The sequence below is a fragment of the Natator depressus genome, chromosome 9 (genome assembly GCF_965152275.1).
Source record: "Natator depressus isolate rNatDep1 chromosome 9, rNatDep2.hap1, whole genome shotgun sequence".
In the NCBI taxonomy this organism is placed as follows: Eukaryota; Metazoa; Chordata; order Testudines; family Cheloniidae; genus Natator; species Natator depressus.
The window spans coordinates 44,208,452-44,224,032 of NC_134242.1; the positions used below are offsets into that span (position 1 = coordinate 44,208,452).

A 15,581-nucleotide genomic window follows, 5' to 3' on the forward strand; every position below is an offset into this window, starting at 1 on the left:
TTTGGAGTAATACTGGAGCATGACAGAGTTCCAAAATGAATCATCTGATGAAGTGAGCTGTAGCTCACGAAAGCTTATGCTCAAATAAATTGGTGAGTCTCTAAGGTGCCACAAGTCCTCCTGGTCTTTTTGCGGATACAGACTAACATGGCTGCGACTCTGAAATCTGAATTTTGTAATCCAAGTTGTAAAGAAACTTTACCTGAACCTTGAGATCCACTTTTCTGAACCCCTGCCGAAGTCACCTGAGCCTTTGTTAAGGTTTGCACAGGTTGGGCAACAATTGTTCCACCACCTCCACTCACAATGGCTTTTGCTACTCCTTGGGTTACAACCTGCTTTGGACCAACAGCTTTTGCTACTGAAGAGCTGGATTTTGCCACAAGTATCTGACCACCACTGATCGCCACAGCTTGTTTCACCGTTGACTGTAAAGCAGAACCGACGGGAACCCCAACGACCTGTAATAAATAAGCAACCGATGACACTCTTCATGCAGGGTTTCTATGGTACAGCACCTGGAGAGAATTAACATTCCACCTGGTGGGCTACCCAAGAAGATAGTATCTATTTCAAGGCATTTCAGAGGTTAAACAAGCTACCAGGTTACCCATTCTGAAACAACAAACTTAACGTAATGGGGACTCAAACACATTAAAACGTAATTAAGACCAACAGAGTCAGAGACTATTAAAAAAACTGATAAACTCGCAACCATTCCTGTTCAGTCCACTGGTGAGAAAATAACTATAAAACCAACCATGATTTCAGAATGCCCATTAAAAATTTGAGCGTGACACACTCATCCAAGGACCCTCGATATTCCCCAACACAGGAAACTGCTTCATTCAGAAGGAACCTGAAGTTTGCCTTAGTGAAGTGCAGAGAGCCATGAGACCCAAGGAAGCCCTCAATGCCTACTGGCAAAGGGTTCACTATTATGTCAGTAAACTCTTATCAGGCCTGACAAACTCACGACACCTAACACACTACTTTCATAGTATTTATCCAAAAAGTGTCTTGTGAGGTATCAAATGAAAGCCAGTGACACACTGGTCATTGATATCATTGTAAAATGTCTATACTAACACTACAGAAGGAGTTATGTATGCCCATTGATATTATGCCTTAAAGTCTGTAACCAAGCAAAGGGAGAACCAGGAAGGAAGGTAGTTAGCTCTCTGTCAAATATAAAGTAAGTACAGTAAAGCTGACCCAATCCGCATGTAGTCAACAGGAAAAAAACAGGTTGACGAGAGGGTGGTGTAGTGGAGAATTTGGACTCAACATGGGCGACAGCACACAGGAGAGCAATCAACAGGGGCGAAGAGTCTTATCTGTGGGTGCACTTCAAAATGATGCATTTCAAATGTCCACTGAACCATGAGAGGAAGGAAAAAGAACCTCTGTTATCCATTTGCTGAGAAAACCCCTTTGAGAGCATAGGGGTATTCACAAAAGTCTGGGTTGTGGTGATGACTGGAAGCCAGCAAGCTCTGCAGAAAAGCTTTGGTGAGAGACTGTATTAGACAAGGACTGTAGCCTAAGTTTTAATCTCTAGAAAGCGTTATACTTTTGTTGGTAACCATTTCTGTTTCCATTATTCTTGCTCAGCGCTCACCTGAATCTATGACTCTCTGCTCTTTGTTAAACAACTTCTCTTTGTTTTCACTATAAATAGATTACAGTGCTGCGTTATTACAAAGGACCCAATCTTAAGTTGTAACCTTCCAGCTGTGTGCACACTGTCTCTTTGGGGACAGCATACCTGGCAATTACGGAGAGTGTCCAGTGACAGGGGCTAAACATCACAGGGGGATGCTTCTGGGGAGTTCTGGGCCTGGGATACGCTTGGTTTTAATCTGCAAAGTAAAATGTGGGCTGGCAGGGTTCTGATGAATTTGTTGGGGTAGCTAGCTGAGTGTCCAGGAACTGACTCAGGTTGGCACCAGCAAGTCTCTCTCGCTGAGGCAGGGGGGTAACATGCTGACCTACGGTTCTGAAGAAACTTAAGTTTCAACTGACTCATGAAAATAAACTCTGGAAACTTTGGCCCCAGTGTTGAACTAACAAACAGCCTCAGTTTTGTACACAGACAACACATCCAGGGAAGTATCACATTTGTGCACCTGCCAGACTAGGCAAAAAGGTAGTTTAAAGATTAACTGATTTATAAATATTAATATATATTTATATATGCAAATATATTTTGCATACATTGGTCCGTGTGCTTGGCAGGTAGATTTCACTGTATACACCTATTCTACCAGAGTGGGTAGAAAGGCAGGAAGAAACCCTTTTGATGTCTGGATTGTTGAGCCATTACACATGGAGCTGCTAAGCTCCAAGCATGCCCCAGCTGCTTTGCTTCTCTCTCACTGACATATCACGCTGAAATCTACTGTCGTTCTCGTTCCACTGATGCAAAATAAAGTTTCCATTCTGGGCTAGTTTTTCCTGATTCTCTCTCTCTCTCAAACCTTTGCAACGGAGGAGTAAATAGGAAGCAGGAGGTTGTTCCTTGCAGGCACCAATGTGCAGCTGTTTCCACCCTCTTAACTTCCCCATGTAAGTAAAATTACCTATGAAAAATAAGAGGATAAGATCTACCCCTAGAGCTGGACTTGAACCTGTGGCCTAGCACTCCCTTACAAATAGTATCTCCAGCATTTTAAGGTAGCAGCACAGAGGTAGCTGATTTCCTATGACCTCCCCCAAACTCAATGGCTGTAAGAGAAGCAGCACTGACTGCTGCCTGCTCTCCCCCAGTTCTGTGCTAGCAGCAGGGTAGGGGTGCGTCAACGAAACCGCAGTGAGTCCAGGCAGTTTAAGATATCAAAACATTCAATACCTTCGATTGGGCGGTCCCCTCTCCCGTGCTCACGATCTGCTTCTGAGGTGACAAAGCTATCATGTGACTCCCCTTCACAGTGACATACTGCTGCCCTGAGGCCTGCGAGGTTGTCCCAGTCACCGGTAGCTGTGGTTGCTGGGGCAGCTCTCCAGGCTCCTGCTTTATTATCACCTTTTCATAAGGAAAACTGGAGTAAACAAACTGCTTTGTGCTCCAAAAGAAATCATCATCTGCAAGCATCAGTCTTCAGAGAGAGGCAGGAGCTGCCGGGCTGAGAACGACACAGAGAGCCAAAAGCTCCGGAGCTCTGACACCAACTCCCACCACACAGCCTCTGAACCACTCTGACTTCACTTCCTGTTTTGTCAAACGGGGCAAATACTTGCCAACTTTCGAGGGGCCTTATGAGGCTTAGTTAGTGTTTGCAAAGTGATGGGAAAGCCACAAGTGCGAAGTGTCATTATTAATATTAACTATGTGTTTGTTCTGTTTGGAAGCTTCAACTATGCATTTGTCTGCTCAGGGCTGAGCAGTACTCTCGGCTTTTAATTCCCAGCCAGGATCCTGCCCCAAATATGGCCTGTACCCCAGACAAAACCCCAACTGTTGATAAATCCTTTTCTATCCTGCTACATTATGTAAAAGGTGTGCCTTATTCATTTCAGTTTCGACCCCTATTACCACAGGGTCTCAGCAACTTGAATGTATTTATCCCCCTAACTGCTATTATCCCCATCTGGGGAACTGAGGCTCAGAGACTGAATGACTTGTCACAGTTACGCGGGAAGTCTTGTGGAGCAAGACTGCGTCCCGGACTAGCACCGTAAACACTTCACCACCCTTCCTCTCTCATTGAAATTAACTCATAATGTAAAGGAATTAAGGCACCACTCAGAGCTCTGGGATAAACATGTAATTTTGGATGCCAGGGCCAGTAGTTAGAAATGGAAATCCTCTTCTGTTAGATCATCCTATTCATTCCTCTGTAAGGAGTGGGCAGAGTACTGGCTCACAAGACGACAAGTGATACTACAGTTGGTTAAAAGGAAATTTGGACAAGTGACACCTAGGGAAATGCACTTAAACACCAATATTGGACAGTCAGAAACCCTGGTAAAGTACTAGGCGGCAGGGAAAATAGCCTAGAGTCTCAGACCACCGCAGTTTATTTTTAACGTACAGCAGAAACTCAGAGTTATGAACAGCAGAGGTACGAACTGACCAGGCGACCACACACCTCATCTGGAACTGGAGGTACGCGATCAGGCAGCAACAGAGATAACAGAGACAGGAAAAAAAAGCAAATACAGGACAGTATTGGGTTAAATGTAAACTACTAAAAAATAAAGGGAAAGCAGCATTTTACTTCTGCAAAGTAAAGTTTCAAACTGTATTAAGTCAATGTTCAGTTGTAAGCTTTGTAAGGTTATGAAAGAACCACCATAACACTTTGTTCAGAGTTATGAACATTTCATTGTTATGAACCACCTCCATTCCCCAAGGTGTCTGTAACTCTGAGGTTCTACTGTATTATGCAATAAAAGTACAGCTCTTTAAGATTTGCTAGAATATGGCAGCGGTTCATCAAGGAAAAGGATGAATGAGATGGAAGAAGGGAGACAGAAAAGGGGAAGAGGGCAGAGGAACAATCAAGCCAACAGAACAGAATGGAAATGAAGACTAATCTACTGATAGTTGCAAAAGTTTTCATTTCCCTACTCACGTAACAAGGGAAAGGGCAGTCAGGCCCCAAGAACTCACTCCCAATGGTACCGTTACATGCACTAGAAAAGTTACACGCTTTGTGACGAAACCCAGTGTGCAGTGACACTACCAGAACATGCAGCCCTATACAAAGCCAAGAACATAAATCAAATACCTTTGTAAAAGCTCCAAGTCCGCCTGTCACAGATTTAGGGCTTTGCGCCTTAGAATGACTCCCAATTGGACAAAGGGGCGGCATGGTTGCAAATAGAGAATCCTCTTGCTACGGATGAATACATATGACACACAATTAGGTGGAACATGCAATATAAAACATAAAGCAATGACTTCCTGTAGTCACATTACTGATAACCCAGAGTGCCCTGAATTACTTATCTACACTGTTGTTGTAGCCATATTGATCCCAGGATATGAGACACACAAGGTAGCTAAGGTTTTAATGGCTCATTACAACTGGTTTTATGGCTCATTACAACACCAATTTGTCACCCACCCTACCACCTGCAGAACCCTTTATTACCCACTTCATTTTAAGCGATCTCCTACAGTGTGTTTGAACCCCTTATGCTTAACAATCAGTCCCACCTTGTGTTTAGCTTAGACACTCTGGTTACCCTCTACAGACCTCAGAAAGAGCTCGTGAAGCTCTAAAGCTTGTTCCTTCCACCAATAGCAGCTGTTCCAGTAAAAGATATTACCTCGGCCACTGGGAGCTGTGGGCGGCCGTGCCTGCGGATGGTCAATGTAAACAACCTGTCTCATGGCCAGCCAGCGGATTACCCTGACGGGCTGCGTGTGGCCTGTGGACTGCAGGTTGCCCAGCACTGACCAACACAATGGAATCCTGCCAAACAATATAAGCACCTGCAAACACCAAATCCCTTTTTGTTGCAAGTTATATCACCAGCAACTAAAACAATGTTTATTATTGTATGGTAATTAGCGGATAGAAATGGACTGATCGCTGTAGTCACAGGCATGCTAAGTGTTTTTATAATAAGCCTAGATTTTTCCATTCTTTAAATGTTGTAAATTTAAATTAGGCTAAAAACTGGCACACACAATCTAAGAGTTGGGAGCACATTTTAAAAGAAAAAAAATTGGAAAACCATTTGCTGATTTAAAGTTGCAAACAAAACAAAGTTCTGTTTCAGATACATTTTTCTTTCCTCTAAGTAAAAAATTCTGATGGCATGCAAACTTCATAGTAGAACTGGCAGGCTTGTGCAGAAGTAGCGATATTTTCTACCTATATTATGTATGTCACACACCTAGATCTGCAAAATTTTGTTTCTTTCATTCCAGCTGTGGAGGTTGGTAGATGAGTCAAATTTTTTTTTTTGACTTGTTCCATACTCTTTTCAATAAATGTAAATTCTTATTTTCAGTCACTGTGCCAGAAAACTATTGGAGATGAAGAAAAATGCTGAACAGACGATGCTTTGAAATGTTACACTGGACTGTTTTAATACAACAAAATTTGTTTCTACCCATCCAAAATTACATGTTCCTAACCCAGTGGAAGACACATTGAGATTTACAGGGAACAGACTTCCACTTATTTTTCTAATTAACTTCCGATTTCTAAACAGCGTCACCTTGAAAATATGTAATTCATTCCGTATGGGTGGTGTGCATCTCTGGATCTACTCTGATTTGTTTGACACTACAGAGAAGTAACTGCTCCAAACCAGTGAAATAAAGAGTTAATCTTAGCCTTGTTAATGGCAGTCACTGTGAACAGACTTTTTTTTTTTTTTAAATAGAATAAGGGGGTGCAAAAATCACAGTTAAAAAAGCTGCTCCACTTTTGCTGCCTCAAATATGTAAAAACTTGTTTCCTAAGAGAAGTGATACGATCACTCTGGGACAAAGTCTATGGATTGGATCTCTCACTATGATAAAAATACAAGATGGGAATACATGCTTCATTTTACTGAGTAGATCTTGTCATATGTACACAAGTGACAAAATTCCTATTCTAAAGATTCTCAGAGACAGACCTGGTTGGAAAGGAACGTTCTGAATCTCAATTAAAAAAACCAAGAGGCTCTTCTCTGTAGACTGAATGGCAATTATCCAGGCAGCCTAAAATCAATTATTCTTGCATGTGCTGAATAGGCTAATGCTGACAAAGCTCCAGCACACCCCAGGCTCCACCAACTACTTTCAAAAGGGGGCGTCACTGATGCCATTAATCTGCGAAAATACCCTTCTCTGTAAAGAAAATGGGAAAGGTTTTGTCTGAATTAACCCAGCTCCATACCTTTAGAGCTTTCCAGCTGTAAAGCACAGACCCTATTCATTCTCAATTTACCGTCAGTGACTCCACATTTGTCTGGGGCAAATACTTTTTTGTAGCTAAAGCTTCCAATGTTGCTAGCGCATTGGCGCTCTTTTTATCTCCCAGTTGTTGACATGAACATTCTTTTGATGGAGGTAGCTGTAAAGTCACTGAATGTCAGCTATTAGCCTAATATGAATGTATCAGTCGTGCAGAAAATTTGGAACTGAGATTTTAAAAATATGCACCTCTCGTTAAATCTGATATCACCACCAACCAAGCCAAAAAAGATCAGAGTCTTTTACAGAACAGGGTCTTTGAAAGATGAGGTATTTTGACAGTACCGATAACTGTGCCCTCCAAGGATTTCCTTATACGCTAACAAAAGACTGGCACTTTTCAGAGAAGTACTCACAACTCTAATTAGAGCTGCATGGAATTACACTATCATACCATATAAACAATTGTGCTAGGGCGGCTAGACAGAGTAAATGTTCAAATGTACTAATGAGAACATGAAGTTGTCTGGAATCAACATTTATGATGCTAAAAAAGCCTGCTCCACATGAAGCTATTTCTTTATGGAAACAGACAACCTAACAAGAATATTACCTTGACAGCTGATGTTACCAAGCTGCTTCCATGGATCTTTGAGACTGGAGATCCGGCTCCATGAGAGGCTTGAGAGACACTTGTCTGTTTGCTTGTTGGGCTTCCTGTGTATTGGAAGATAAGTTTTATGCAATGTTGTTGTAGCCATGTCGGTCACAGAATATGAGGGGGGTGGGGTAACGTCTTTTGTTGGACCAACTTTTGTTGGTGAGAGACAAGCTTTCAAGCTTACCCAGAAGCTCAAAAGTGTGTCTCTCTCACCAACAGAAGCTGATCAAACAAAAGATATTACCTCACCCACCTTGTCTCTCTATTGGAAGATAAGGCAGATTTCAGCATAAGGGTTCAGTGCTTGGTACCATTGAATAAATACAGCTTTTCATCAAACAAGGAAGACATGATCAGTGGAGATCAGGATGGGGACAAGTTACATTAGTGTTCTGTTACAGAAGACAACGTATAGTCAAAAGCAACACAAACTAAACAGCCCTTCTTTAAAGGAACAAGACCTCGCTAAACATAATGCTAAAAATCTCATTTCTTCTTCAAGTACTTTTGAATATTAAAACACACATTTTTTAAAATCTGCTTCTTCCCTGTTTGAAGAGTTTACATTTTGTACTCCACTCAACAAAACTAGTTTCACTTTTTGATTCTCAATCAATGGTACAGTTCTGCAACACATGGGTTTCACATATAATATATCCCCTTGCAGTGTTTATTTATAAACTGTTTAGATTTATATTAAAAACAAAACTATACAGATATTTCTATTGAGGGTAGGCTTTGTGAAAGCTGGCTTCTACAAAACCTTTGTTTCAGACTTCACCTGACTTAGTAGTGTCCCTTTGTTTTACCCTCTTTTTAAAAAATTAAGATACTGGGTGGGAATTTGAAAACTACCTATGTGACTCTGACACACAAGTCCTCACTGACTTCCAATGGAACTCGTGCCCCTAAGCCACTTAGGTGCTTTTGAAAATTCCACTCATTATCAAATTGCATCGGATTTACCCAAGAGAGCTCAAAAACAGAGATTAAAAGAAATTCAGCTACTGCAAACATACAGTGGTTTTCCACCACTCAGTTTTCCTCCCACACAGTTGTACGGGGGTGCTCACTGAAAAAATGTGATTTTCTGACAAAGAAAGGGGACACATTTTAATGAAGATCTTCCCCCTTTTTCAGCTATGTCTAGTGAAAAACACATACTACATAGATCACTGTAACCAGGATGAACATACTATGTCAGCTCCAAGTGTCATTTTGAGAAGCTATTATACACACCTATATATAATTACGTATACGTGCATTTAGACAGGAAGTTCTTGATCTTTCTCTAATAATGGACTCACAAAGTTATTTTTCCTCCAACATGCAGGCAAGGGTTTCCAACTGGCTCCCATTGCCTTCCATCTGTCTCCTGCAATCTGTACTCCCCAGACCGACAGACATTCACTGCATCGGTTCCCCTAGCGTAGAGGTGGGCAAACTATGGCCCACGGGCCACATCCGGCCCGCAGGACAGTCCTGCCCAGTCCTTGAGCTCCTGGCCAGGGAGCCTAGCCCCCGGCCCCTCCCCTGCTGTTCCCCTCCTCCGCAGCCACGTGGTCTCGTGGACAGCACAGCTTGCTCTGGCCGGGTGGCAGGGCTGCGAGCTCCTGCTGCTCTGAGCTGCATGGTAAGGGGGCAGTGTGTACATTGGATAAGGGGCAGGGGATCCCGGGGGGGCAGTCAGGGGACAGGGAACTGTTGGATGGGGCGGGGGATGGTCAGAGGACAGGGAGAGGGGGTGGTTGGATGGGTGTAGGAGTCCCAGGGGGACTGTCAGGGGGCAGGGGGGTGGATAGGGGGCATGGCAGTCGGGGACCGGGGAGGAGGGAGGGGTGTTGGATGGGGAGGGTCCCGGGGGGCGGTTAGGGGCGTGGGATCCCAGGAGGAGGTGGTCAGGGGACAAGGAGCAGCGGGGGTTGGATGGGTTGGGGATTCTGAGGGGGGCAGTCAGAGGGCAGAAAGTGGGAGGGAACGGATAGGGGGCCAGGCTGTTTGGGGAGGCACAGCCTTCCCTACCCAGCCCTCCATACAATTTCGCACCCTGATGTGGCCCTCGGGCCAAAAAGATTTCCCACCCCGCCCTAACGTCACCTCTGAAGCACCGTGGGAATCCAGTTAAATGAGTCTGGGGTGATCCTGAAGCCAACCAGCTAGAAGCAGCTGAATGAAAGTTCACAGTTGCACAAAGGTTGATACATCTCCTCTCCAGACCATCTTAATCCAATTGACCTATTGTTTCGATACAGCTAGAGAAACGCATGCTGGAATCTCTAGTACTTGCAGGTCACACTTCTGGGTTAAAGATGGGGAGGTGGCGGGGAAAGCACTTCGGCCATGGCAAAGGCACAGCTTTAAGCGTCCTTGCTTTTTATCAGCGTGTAGCATAGCCTTACATTCCTTGCTTCTCATCTCTGAAATGTGTACACTCCCTGGGGAAAGGAATGTGTGGTTTCTATTTGGCCTTACTTTTTCTGTCACGGCCAAAAGCAAATTCCTTTGACGTTAAACAGACACATTCTGTACATTAACTATACAAACCAATGATACTGCTCTTCCTTTCTAAAAGGCTTTCAGATCTTCACAGATCTAAGTGAAGATAGGCTTGAATGTATAAAACTAACCTGCTACCTTCTACAGATCAAATTACGCACCTGTGCTTGGGGTTGCTGCTCCGACCATCTGTGCCGGCTTGTCCACAATAACGTATGGGTTATTAATGACTGAACTAGCAGACCCCAGCTTCATGTGCACTGGAGTGGAGGTTGGGGTACGAGGTAGTGGAGATGGGCTTGGGGTCGATATTGGAGAACCTTAAGGAAAAGAGTCCAACACTTCCATCTCAAATTTCGTAAGGACATAAAAATGCAATAATAAAAAATGACTTGTAGTTTGGACATTTAGCTCACAGTGCACTTCCAGCCTGAGCGGGGTGCCAGGGCTGCAGGGGTAGCTGATTCCAAAGCTGCATGATTCCAGACCTCCCCTCTCGCACTGTCAATATGCTCCTGTAGATGAGGGTGCTGAACAGCTCCGTGAAGCCATTCATCTTCCTTCACCTAGAGTGCCCCCTTTTACAGCCCACCACAGGAACAGCTCATGAATAAAGGGCTGTAGGCTCAGGCAGTCAACCACTTAGCCAAGCCTCTATTCTATCCCACACTCAGTTCAAATGCAAGAGCCCCCAAGAGCCATTACATTACCACCATGTGGACTCTTGGGAAGTGGAAGGGGATTAAACTGAGGGTGGAGGAAGGAGGAGACAAAAAAAACAGATGAGTTAAAAGGGGAGCAGAGACAAAAAGATGGAAGAGTGAGAACATAAGACGGAAAAGAGAGGGCAGCCACTGCATCAGGGAACAGAGCAAGGGGACTGTGTGTCGGAGAAGGCAATCCTCCAATAATCTGCTCTCTTGGGAGAGAGGGCAGGAGGATTGCCAGCTAACAAGGAGCAGAAACACTCAATCCAGGAAGACCCTGATGATTTATCGTGACTATCACAATCCGAAAGGAGTCTGGGGTCTTAGCATGAAAAAATTAGCAGAGCCTAAGAAATGTTTAAGCAGGGGAACATCTGGAACAGCAAAGCTTGATATAGAAAAGCTGAAGGGTTTCAAGGAAGGCAAGATGGTTCTGTAACTCTCACCCACTGGAAAGCATCAGAGTCTCACTCATGCGACAAAGAAAAGAAGAGCAGTGGGACAGTACGTTAGGATAAGAACAGCTGGCACACATTCAAACATAAGCTGCTGGTGCCCTGGGTACTACTTTAACATGGCAAGGACGACTATTGGCAGAAGAGAAAATACAACCACGCACAGGAGAAGTCAAGTTGGGAAGAGATCATCAGTAGCACCCTGCTTGGTACCCTGGTTCTTCATTCTCTATATGAACTTCAGATGAAGGTGGGGCTTTACAGACAAGGCTCCCAATTTCCCAAGTGACCCAGCAGGGTTGGCCATTAAAAATTTTTGATACAACAATACAGCCCGGTGTAAGGCATTGCGTCAATGAAGAGAATGCACATTATGTTTGGCAGACGAGGGACTAGAGGTGAAAAGAGTTAACAGTACAGGCAAATGTAGCATGACTGTCTGGTTGAGAAGTTACTAAAAGGAAATCATTTTGCCAACTGCAATCAGCTGTTTATCTAAACAAACAGGGAATTACTGTCAATGGGGAAGGGAGGAAGCAGTCTGATTCTAAGGAGGGGACTTTGTTACTAGGAGAATAACAATTTATATACAAGTTTAAACCCTGTCATTTCCCTGATAACATAAAAGGAAACACCTTCACCCACTTTACCCAGCCCAGTTGTTTGGCAATTTGCAAAGGGAAGAAGCCCTTCTTCCCACGCACACATCCTTACATGCAAGATGCATTTCAATATTATGTTTTGAACTAAGAATTTTCACGCCTGAGCCCATTAGCAGCGGTAGCAGCCTTACTAAAGAGTGATCTCAAGTGGGTTGCTGGTAGTATTTATGCCCAGTGAGAGACTAAAATTAGTTCCCATCCTGCTTTTAATCTTGAATTCACAAATTAATCATTTTGTATAAGTTTTTTTTTTTTAAAAGATGGAATCTTGTTTAGTGCATTACACTGGATCTCCCTATTGCCTAACGTGTAATCTTAGCATGAAAAACGGGAAAGGACACAAAGCAAGACCAACTAGTTCAATCTCATCGTTCAGTATGAAGTATGATACTGAAACTAAAATGTACCTGATACAATCTTGCAGCTCATGGTGATGGGCTGGAAGGATTTTCCTGGAGATTCTGCGGGGCTCGGGATCTGACCCTGAGGTACTATTTTGCAACTAGCTGCAATTGGCTGAAAAGCTGAATTTCCATGAGAGCCAAAGGTTACTTTCTGTGTTGCCAATTTGGTGGGAGTCCGTTCTATTGAAGATGGCAGGGAATAAAAAGTGGTATGTCTTTCAGTTTCAGCATTCACAGGGAATCCTGATTAAAATATGGAAAAGAGAAATGTTTCTCAGGCTGACTCATCAAATTCCTTGTTGCGTTTCTCTACACAGACAAAAATTAAGATATGACAAACATGTCCACAAATATAAAGCATAAGAAAGTGGGGGTTTGGTTATGACTTTTTGCATTTTCATTTGTTATTTTGCTGGATACATCCTGAACAAAAAATTAAGACCCAGACTAACCATATTCTGTTTTACCCAATATGCAGTCATGCACATTCGCTTTTGGCATATTTTTCAAAGTCACATTGACTTACCTAAAACTATTAAGTTTTGAGTGTTCATAAGACAGATAGATCAATGTAGCGGAGGGGAAGTTTCCCCTGAAGAAAATCCCTGTCCCTGCATATTTAGGAGTAATTACCTAGGGGTAAGAGAGCTGACTACCGCCCTCTTATATTGGCCCATAGTCTACTCTGGTGTGGCAGAAGCTGTATTACTGAGGAGCTCAGTTACTCATGGATAATGGGCCACTAACGGAGACGCCAGTGTAGAGGTCCCAGGGGATGAAAAGTAGGTTTCCTCTTCTCAATTTGTTTTATGGGCTGTCCCTCCAGATGTATTTAGTGTCTTTGCTCAAGTCTGAAAAATGCTAGTGTATTGATAGTTCAAAGGCCTGCATTTTCCTTTTTTGGTGTGAGACCATCAAAAGCACTCACTGAAACCTTGAACCTTCTCCCCTTTGCCTTCCTCACCCCCCAACTCAGAACCACTGCCACAGCACGCTGCAGGAGTAGATGACATGGGTGGAAAGGACGGCTGTGCCACAAACACAAGCACTCCCACAATTGGAAGAGCTGCATCAGGAGATTTTACCAGAGATGTCAGGGTAAATAAGGCCTCAGAGCTACAGCCACCAGAGCCAAGCCAACACTCCATGTTCGAGCATTTTGTGGGGCATAAATCGCACTGGAATACAGATGCTAACCAGGAAAGCAAAGGGTTTCTTGCTCTTTTCATCCCAGCTAAGAAAAATAATTGTCCCACAGGACCAGATACCACAACACCCATGAAAAAGTAAAACGGCAACAGGGTCGGCCTTTGTTTTGCTATGCAATCTGAAGACCAGACTGCTGGGCTCAGATGGCCTCAGAATGGTTTGTTGCCCCCAGTTCAAATGATTTTAAAATCTCAATTGTTGGAACATTGCAAAGGGCACACATGACAATTAAAGGAAGATGTTTAAAAGAATGGAGGCTCAGTGGGATTCTACCTGTCCCTAAAGGAAGACAGCGAATGCAAGATTACGATGATCAACAGATGGCTCAGGCAGTAGTGCTATAAGGACGGCTTCGGGATATTTGACCACTAGGAGGCATTCAGGGACACAGGACTGTCCTCATGGGATGGACTTCACCTGAGCAGGGAGGGACAGACTTATGGGTTGGAGGCTGGCAAAACTGATTAAAAGAGCTCTAAATTAGGAATTTGGGGGAGACCGTTGGGAGATGCTCATCTAATCTCCAGGTCTGATTCTAAAACCCGAGTGGGAGGAAAATCAAGTAAAAGAGGATACAGCAATGGAGAAAGGAATAACGGAGTGCAGGAGAATGGATAAGAAGAAAAGACAATGTCAATAATCATTAACAGTAACAGTCAGGTAGGCAATACTCACAGTAAAATGACTATGTCTACGCAAGCAAAGAATCTAGGAGAAGCCATACAGGAACAACTAAGATGTCTGTACGCCAGTGCAACGCCAGAGCCTGGGTAACAAAATGGAGGAACTAAAACTACTGGTGCAGGAAGTGAAACTAGGTATTATAGGGATAAGAAAAACATGATGGAATAGGTTTCAGAGTACTCCTTTACTTTTCATGATGGAATAGTATTCATGACTGAAGTACAGATATTGAAAGGTATGTGCTGATCAGAAAAGACACTATGTTAATGACAGGGTAGAGTGTAAAGAAATTAGAAGTGATGGAATGGATAAAACTGAATCTGGGTCAAAATAAGTGTGGGGAAGAAAGGCAACAGAGGCTCCACACCAAGATAGTGCTCAGGGTCTGCTACAGACCCTCAGGATCTGACGTGGATAAGGATAGAGACCTCTTTCATATTTTTAATGAAGTAAATACTAGTGGAATTGTGTGATCATGGGATACTTTAATTTCCCAGATATAGAGTGGAGGACAAATGCTACTAATAATGGTAGGACTCAGATATTCCTGGATGTGATAGCCGACAGATTTCTTCACCGAACAGTCACTGAACCACCAAGAGGTGATGCCATTTTAGATTTAGTATTGGCAGGTAGCAAGGACCTCGTAGAAGAGCTGGTTGTAGAGGGCAAGTTTGGTTTGAGGGATCAGGAGCGGCCTAGTCCAGTTTAAACTAAATGGAAGGAAAAACAAAAAATGGTCTGCAACTAATGTCCTTGATTTCAAAAGGACAAACTTAAAAAAAATTAAGGGAATTAGTTAGGGGAAGTGGTCTGGACTGAAGAACTCAAGGATCTGAATGTGGAGGTGGCTTGGAATTACTTTAAGTCTAAGGGCTGGTCTACAGTACAGTTGTAAGTCAACCTAAGTTACACTACTTCAGTTACATCACTGAAGTCGATGCAACTTAGGTCCACTTACTGCAGTGCCTACGCTGCGCTGTGTTGACGGGAGATGCTCTCCTGCAAACTGCCCGGGAGCTGGAGTACAGGCGTCGACGGGAGAGCGCTCAGCCATTGACTTCACCAGACCCACTAAATCGACACCGCTGCATCGATCGCAGCACTGCCGATCTAGATGTAAGTATAGACAAGGCCAAAGTTGAAGAAACTAGGTGGAGCCTGCATCCCAAGCAACAGGAAAAAATTCATAGGGAAGAGTTGCAGACCAAAATGGATGAACAAGCATCTCAAACAGGTTATTGGGAGAAAGTAGAAAGCTTTCCTTGCTGATCCATTACTTGTAGGCTCTCTCTTGGGGTATTTCTACACTGCAATTAAAAACCCACGGCTGGCCCATGCCAGCTGACTAGGGCACGCAGAGCTCAGGCTAAGGAGCTGTTTAACTGCAGTGCAGACGTTTGGGATCAGGCTGCAGCCTGAGCTCTGGGACCCTCGTGCA

General features: G+C 43.7%; 1 protein-coding gene across 5 annotated transcripts in view; it reads right to left on the minus strand.

Moving 5' to 3' along the window:
• The window catches only part of YEATS2 (YEATS domain containing 2), a 76,144-nt gene that overhangs the window by 34,525 nt on the left and 26,038 nt on the right, over positions 1 to 15,581 (minus strand). For 3 of the 5 annotated variants that reach the window (XM_074963993.1, XM_074963992.1, XM_074963990.1), the window contains 6 exons: positions 12,251 to 12,490; positions 10,181 to 10,339; positions 7,476 to 7,579; positions 4,734 to 4,841; positions 2,852 to 3,025; positions 203 to 461 (listed from right to left, as the gene is read on the minus strand). In XM_074963993.1, the coding sequence (XP_074820094.1) occupies positions 203 to 461; positions 2,852 to 3,025; positions 4,734 to 4,841; positions 7,476 to 7,579; positions 10,181 to 10,339; positions 12,251 to 12,490 (1,044 nt within the window). The remainder of the gene's footprint in view (positions 1 to 202; positions 462 to 2,851; positions 3,026 to 4,733; positions 4,842 to 7,475; positions 7,580 to 10,180; positions 10,340 to 12,250; positions 12,491 to 15,581) is intronic. The other 2 variants (XM_074963991.1, XM_074963994.1) reach the window with 2 other exon arrangements.